Raw genomic sequence first — 7,346 nt, 5'->3', positions numbered from 1 at the left:
CCCCTCCTCATCTTCCTCTCCTCGCCCTCCCCTTCCCCAACAGTTCCGTGAATAAGGTGTGTCCTCTTCTGCGCTCTGCTCGATTTCCATCCCACTCTCCTCACCCCTCGCCGATCCCCCTCGCCAGAACCCCCCCCCCCCACCCCCTTTGGGAGTTTGCCCTTCTCTCGGACTTCCCTCCTCACCGCGTCGGACTCCTTTCCCCCCTCCGGTCGATCTCCTCTCGGACACAGAGCCCCCTTCCTCCGCCTCTCCCCCGCCCCCCCTCTCGCTAGCCTCAATAGGGCACGGCCTTCGGAAGCGTCCATCCCTTCCCCCTCTCCCGTTTCCCTTCCCCTTCCGAACCCTCCCGCCCCTCCTCCCCCCCCCCTTCCCCAGCTCCTTCCCCACTGGCAGCATGTCCAACGTGATGCCGCCTCCCCAGGGCCAGCCTGGGGCATTTTCCCCCCACGACCTGGCCGTGGCGGCGGCTGCCGCGCTGCCAGTGTCGGCGTCCCCCTCGATGGACGCGGTGGACTCGCAAAATCTCATTTGCCCCATCACACAGGAAATCATGACCGATCCTGTGGTAGCCCTGGACGGGCACACGTACGAGCGGTCGGCCATTCAAACATGGTTCGCCACTTCGGGCCTGGTGCAGCCGCCGGCCGGCGGATCGGCCGACGGCGAGGACCCCGCCCCCAAGGCTGTCATTAGCCCCTTCACACGCGAGAAATTGGCCAGTCCCAGCCTGGTGCCGAACCTCCGGCTGCGAACCATCATCCGCGAGGCCAATGAGGGGTCCCAGCCGCCCAGTCGGTCCAGTAGCCGGCCCAGCAGCCGCGCCGGCTCGCGCAGCGGCAGCATGACCGCCCTCCATACGATGGCCCTGCGCAATAGCGCCCAACAAGCGGGCCACGACTTCCCCGTGCCCGGGGCCCGGAGTGAGAGTCTTCTGTCCCGGGGCCCGAGCTTCGGCGGGCCGGTCATCGGTGGTCTTGGCCACGCGTGCCCCTGCTGCGATGGGTCCGGCCAGGCAACCAGCTGGGCCCATGCCGGGCCGGTTCACATGGCCCGGCCGCTCGGTGCCCTGGGCGAGACCCAGCTAATGCCCCGGGTGTTTGAGCTCCTCCGCTGCTCGCGCTTCTTTGACGAGTATCTCCGGCAGCGCTCCTCGCTGGAGGAGACCTTGATCTTGGTGTCCGGCGCCGCGGTGGAGCGCCTCCTGGAGCGCAGTCGCTCGCGCGGCAAGCTCGGCTCCGGGGATACCTTCTACGATGCGGCCAGCTCGCTGGAACAGATGTCCGTGAGCGGCACCGGCATGTCACGCCCGCTGGCAGGCGGGGCGTCGGTCTCGGAGCAGCATGTTGGCTACTCCTCCCCCTTCGGCGGCGGGGGGGCCTTCATGGCGCTTGGTCAGCGGTCATCCTCCGCCTCCGCGATGGGGGCCGAGTCCGGGCTCCAGGGCTCGGCCTCGGGCTTTTCGGTGCCCAGTGCCTATCGGCTGTGGTCGGATGACCCGGCCGACGATGGGGTGGCCCTGCTCCCCCGGCATTTGGATGATGATGAGCATCGCCTGCGCCTGGGGCATGCTTTCCTGAACCGCGACAAGCTGGCCCATGCGGAGCGTGTGTTCGGCCATGCGGCCATCCGTGCCTTGCAAGATGCCCAGGCCCAGGGGTGGGTGTCCAGCGCGGCCGCCTACCGGGCTCGGCTGTGGCAGGGTGTTTGCCTGCTTCTCAGCCACGAAGTGAAGCAGGCCCACGCGGCCTTGACACTGGCCGAGCGCCTGATTGACCTGCTGTCGCCGGGCACGGTGGCCCTGGCGGTGCCGGATTCCGAGTCGGACTCCGATGAGGAGGACTTCGATTCCGAGCAGGACGACCACCATCCAGATGCCATGCTCCAGGCTTCGCGCTCCGAGAGCGGGCTTCACCTGGGCGGGGCCGGGCACGCAGTGGACCTGGACATGATGGATCTGGATGACGCGCAAGCGGTGCCGGTGCGCCTGGCATCCGGCGGCCCGGATGCCCCCGTCACCACCTCCACATCCGGGCCGGCCTCGCACCAGGTTCTGGGCCGGATTTTGGTGAACAACCGCTCCGGGCAGACCCCCCCGGCGGCTGTTCCCCGTCGGTCCGCGGCCCCCGGCGGTCGCCAGCGCCCGCTGTCCCTGTCGTCGGTGGACACGGCGGCCTCCGGGTCGTCTCCCCTGGCGCGGGATGGCCTCACTGGCACCGGCGGCCGGCAGCAGCATACCCACACGTCGGCCCGGCGCCGGACCTCGCGTTCGAGCATCCAGCGTTCCGGTCCCCTGGCGGCCGATGCCTCCTTCATCCGGGGCCTGCTGAGCTCCCTTGAGAATGACAAGGTCCGCGCGGTGGGCCATCTGACCGCGGCTCTGAAGCGTGATGCGCGGGCCCGCGAGCGCAGCAGCATCGTCATGGGCCAGCCCCACCTGGACCCGGTTGGGGGAGTTGCCTCGACCGCGGCTTCGGCGGACCCCTCGGTGTCTGGGGTCACGAGCGCCGCGGCCCCGGCGGCCGCTCAGCAGCCGGCCCCGGTGGCATCCAAGGCGACGCCGTCGGCCCGGGCCGCCGCCTCCGGGACACCCGGTGGTGGCATTGCCCCCGGTGCCAAGACCCCGGCCAGCGGGGCCCCCAAGCACGCCCATCCATCGGCCTCGGGCGCCACCTCGCGTCCGGCCAAGCAGCCGGCCGAGGGTGTCTCCGGGGCCGAGGCCGGTTTCGCGTCCGCCCCTCCGGCCCCCCCGACCACCGGGACGGCTCAACTCCACAGCTACTTGGACTGGATGGAAATCGAGCAGCGGGCGGCCGAGGACCACCGAGCTCTGGGCACGGCGGCCGTGGCCAGTCTGCAACAGCAGCAAGTGGCTCCGGCTTCCTCTTCCGCGGGGTCCAGCACGTCGTCGCTGCGTTCGCCCCGCATGCTCCATCTGCAGGGGAGCGGCTCGAGCGGGTCGCACATGGCCGCGGTGCCGGCCGGCGCCGGGGGGCCGCAGTCCCCCCGGGCTGGTGGCATCACCGGCGGCGATCCGCTCCTGGCCAATGGCGATTGGCAGCGGATGGGCCCGCCGGTGGACTACGCCACCGAGCACGCGGCTTGGTACCATCACTTCCGCAGCGTCGAGACCGCGGACGACCGCGCGGCCGTGGACGACATCATGGATTGCCTGCAGCTCGGCTATGGCCGCCGGCATGTGGCTCTCGGGAATTTGGCCTGGACCCTCTTCAACCTGGAGCGGTACGTGATGCTACTTGTGGGGGCCGGGGCCGTCCGGAGGATGGATCGTTCTCTTTCCCCTTTGCGCCTCCCTCCCTCCTACTGGCAAGCGAGAGCGCGTGCCTGTCTGACACCGTGTCGATCACGGACCGGCCCCACTGGCCGGGCTACTTCTCCCCCCTCTTCCCCAGGTATGAGGAGGCGCTGTTTTACTCGAACGAGTCGTTGGCTCTCTGCAACCAGCGTGTGGCCACCATCGAGACGAAGGCCTCCATTTTGAAGAAGGTGCGCACCCACCAGGGAGAAGAGAAGAAGGCGGAAACCCTGGGGGTGTTTTTGTCTATTGCTACACAGTAGCAATGGCCCAGGTGGTGGGGGACATTCCGGCCCGAGTTGGCGACCCTCCTTCGCCGGGGAGAGGGCTCCTCCAGGCTCGGGGTCCGGTCTGTGGCGCCATGGCGCGCTTCCAGGGGGGGGGGGATGGGGGCGGGCGCACCCACCACCACGCCTGTATTGTTCGTCCTCCCCTCTCCGCCCCCCTCCTCCCCCGAAATGGGCAAGGGGCCCCCTTGGCGCCAGGTTGCGACCGGCCCTCTTCGCCCTCTCCCTCCGAGGGGAGCTCGTCCCCCGGGTGGTGATGGGTGGCGCATTCGATCGAGAGACCCCCTGGGGTGGTCCTGGTGTGACCCTTCACTTGCCTGGGGTGAGGGCTGGCAGACGGCCGGCAAGCGCGGCCGAAGCTCTCCTTGACTCGCGGCGGCCGCCTGCTCCCGAGAGTGTCCCTTTCTCGCTGTGTTCCTCCTCTGACCGGGTTTCCCCCCCCCCCCCCTTCTCCTTCCCACGGCATGGGTGTCCCTGCTCTAGCTGGACCGCCGCGCCGAGAGCCTCGAGTGCTGGACCGCCATCCTGGAGCGTCAGCCGGGTCGAGCCGACGCCTATGTCACTCGGGCATCTCTCTGGGACGAACCCGACAAGGGCATCGCGGACTGTCTGGCCGCGCTGCGCCTGTCCCCCGGCTACCCATATGCCCGTGCCATGCTGGCGGCCCTGTACCTGGACAACGGCCGTCTGGACAAGGCCTACGAGGTTCGTCCCTCTCGCGGTGTCTTTTTTATTCCGATAGTGCGGGGGTCCCTTTCGCGGTTCGGGTGTAGGCGCGACATTTGCCCGGGTGTGTTGCTCAGCTCCGCGACGAGATCGGGCGCGCGCGCACGGCGCGGGCGGCGTCTCAAGGGCGGCCCACGTCGGGCTTTCGCCCGCCTCGCTGTGTTTGTCGGCCTGTGCTGCCCCCTTGTGACCCCGTGTGTTGCGCGAGCCCGTTCCGTCGCGCGTGCTCCGCTTCGTCCCTCCGGCCGGCCCCTTCGGTTTACCCCTGGGGTGCAATGTCCCATGTGCCGGCTGTGTCCCCCCGGTTCGCTCCATCTCTCTCTCTCTCTCCCCTGCGGTCCAGCATAGCCCGACTCACGAGTGGCCATGGACGGGGAGGGGGCAGGGGAAGCGAAGGGGGGCCCGGTCGAGCAGCCGGCACCCTTCCCTCCTCCGCTGCGAGGGGGGGGGGGGTTACCGCGGTGTTCAGCCTGGTGAATGGGGCGTCGGCGCACACGATTGTGTCTGGCTCTGTTTGTGTGGGGGTCGTGCCTTCCGGCCCACGCATACCGGGGCAGCACGCTCATGCATGAGGCAGAGGCCGGGGGGATGAGCATCCACGCGACAGGCAGGCGGGGGTCCAAAACCGCGGGGCGAGCTTTTGCTCCCGGGACCCGACCCGACTCCCGGGGAGTGGCCTGACCTCGCCGCAGCATGGTTGCCCCTGAGCGTGAGCATCGCACCGGGCACGCCAGTGCACTGGCCCAATGTGGGCACTCAGCATGAGCCAGCTGTGTCCGAGATATGGCCCCCCGTATCCGGTCCTGTGGGGGGGGGGGGCGGGGGCCGGAGCGGCAACTAGTGGAGAAGCTCCACAGGGTCCGGCCGAGGGCTCGAAGACATGCGATCCCCAGGCGCGCAGGGCGGGGGGCCAGGGTGGCGGGGGGTGGGATAATCACAGATGTTGGAGCGCCCACACACCGCCCATCTTTCCTTCCTGTGGCCCGGTAGCCCGAGACTAACCCCCATCATCTTCCTTCAACCCTGCCGCGGGGCTGCCTGCGTGGCGTGCTGCTGGGGCACCTGCCGATTTTCAATCTCACACACACAAACACATCTGCGCGGGCGCGTGCGCGCGCGATCCCCCCCCCCCAACGACGGCCTGTTCTCCAGATCGTCGAGAACATGCCGGAATCGGAGCTCTCCCGGGCGGGGCGGCTCATGCACACGGTCCACCGGATCCGGGCGCATGCGCGTGCCTTCCACGGGGACCTGGCCGGGTCGCTGAGGGACTTCGCCCTGCTGGCTGATGCCGGCGAAGTGGCCCCGGAAAGCTATGACGCGGTGCGCGAAGCGCTGAATTCCGTTCGCTCCTTCGAGGAGCGTCTTGACCGGGGGACGGCCACGCCACTGGCCGCGGCACCGGCTGTTCGGCGTCTGATTCGTGAGATCCGCCGCGCCAACCCGGATGACTTGAAGGAGGAAGCCTGGCTGACGGTGCGTTTTATCGTGTGCTCTCTTTGCTGGTTTTCCGCATTCGCCCGGTGCCGGTCAGTGTGTGCGTGTGTGTGTGTGTGCCCAGACGTCTCGTCGAGTGCCAGGGCGGTCTCGTTCCGGGGGGAACCCCCCTCCTCTTGTGGCGAGCGGGCGCCCACACGGCGGTCGGTCTGCCCCTCAGAGAGACCGTCCCCCCGGGGCGGGCGGGCGCGGCCCAGGAGCCGGCGAATGGGGCTGATCCCTGGCGGAGTGTGACCACCCTCTGGAGGTTGGGTGTAGATGCCACGTCCTTGTATTTCGGGCCGTGGCCGCCTCGTGCACCGGCGAAGAGGATGGAGGCCTCCCGCCCGGCCTCGGGCTTTGTCCTGTCCCACCGCACCGCTGGTGGTCACTGCCATCGCTCTGCCGAAGACCCCGGCCCCCCGGCAGCCGCATATCGGATCGGAGGGGAGAGGCCGGGGGGAAGGGGGGGGGGCCTCAGCCACGGCAGCCGCAGACACAGCGGCAGCCGCGCCCCAACGGCCGCGGCCACCCCCCGAGATGGTCCCTCCGCGCTCTTGTTGAGGCCGCCGAGGGGGCCGGGGCTTTGGGCACACCGAGGGCATATTACTCCGCCTGGCACGCGCTGGCAAGGCGCCGGGCGCCCAACTCAGGCACTAACTCACCGCTCCTACACCCGACCCCGCCGGTGCTTTCCCCCTTGTCAACTGGCTGGCACGCATATCCGCCCGTTTTGTGCGCCACCCGCCGGCCGAAGACCACCCTCGAGCGCATCGGCGTGGCCGCGCACCCGCTCCCGGGGGGGTATGCCCCTCCGGCGCTGTCGACCGGTGATGATGTGGCCTCCTTCGTGTACTTGTACCACCTGGCCCGGCGGCCGGTCCTGAACGTGGAGCATGTGGCCCTGACCGCGTCGCGGGCCCTGGCCTACTATGAGCACGAAGTCCAGACCAACGAAGATCTGCGCGAGATCACCCACCTCTGGAAGTTCCTGGTTCACATGTAGAGAGACGCCCCTTTTCGTGCGGGCCCCTCCCCATGCCAAGGCCCCGTAGGGGGGCGGGGGGCACGTCCATGCGTATATGTGCGGGCATCCTGTCGAGCTTCCCTCTCTTTCTGCCATCTCTCTGCGTCGCTCTGTGGGCGCACACAGGCATCCGGAGCACATCTCCTTGTATATAGAAGACTGGCGCACACCCGCGCCATCCTCCTCTCTCCCCCCCCCAGGGCGCGGGCTTCTCGCCCACGCGTAGTATGACGCTTTCGACTGAAAGTCCGGGCAGCACACCATATTGAAATATACCCCTTTCATGAATGGGATCTGTTGCAAATGCGTGGAGTCGGGGGTGGGGTGGGGGGAATCACCGATCTGACTGTCGGGTCGCAGGGTAGCAGGGGATGTGGGGCCGAGGAGCGAGGACTCAGGCACGGGAAGGAGATCGAGAAAGCCGAGACACCCGATGTGTCGACGAAAATGGTCGGTGCAGGGGGCGAGACGGGGGGTCCGGGCCTGGAGAGAGGGGGGAGAGGGGGAGAGAGAG

The 7,346-nt window shown here is 68.8% G+C and overlaps 1 protein-coding gene across 1 annotated transcript; it reads left to right on the top strand.

Moving 5' to 3' along the window:
* Nucleotides 1–397: 397 nt before the first annotated feature.
* On the top strand, nucleotides 398–7,108 carry H696_03042 (hypothetical protein; the record flags this gene model as incomplete). Its single annotated transcript, XM_009496929.1, has 5 exons — nucleotides 398–3,243; nucleotides 3,414–3,507; nucleotides 4,087–4,308; nucleotides 5,482–5,805; nucleotides 6,563–7,108. The coding sequence occupies 5 exons, from the start codon at nucleotides 398–400 to the stop codon at nucleotides 6,809–6,811; spliced, it is 3,735 nt and encodes a 1,244-aa protein (XP_009495204.1). The 3' UTR covers nucleotides 6,812–7,108.
* Between the last annotated feature and the right edge of the window lie 238 nt (nucleotides 7,109–7,346).

This window comes from Fonticula alba (assembly GCF_000388065.1).
Source record: "Fonticula alba strain ATCC 38817 unplaced genomic scaffold supercont2.4, whole genome shotgun sequence".
Classification (NCBI taxonomy): Eukaryota; order Rotosphaerida; family Fonticulaceae; genus Fonticula; species Fonticula alba.
This window is presented reverse-complemented; position numbering and strand designations above follow the sequence as displayed.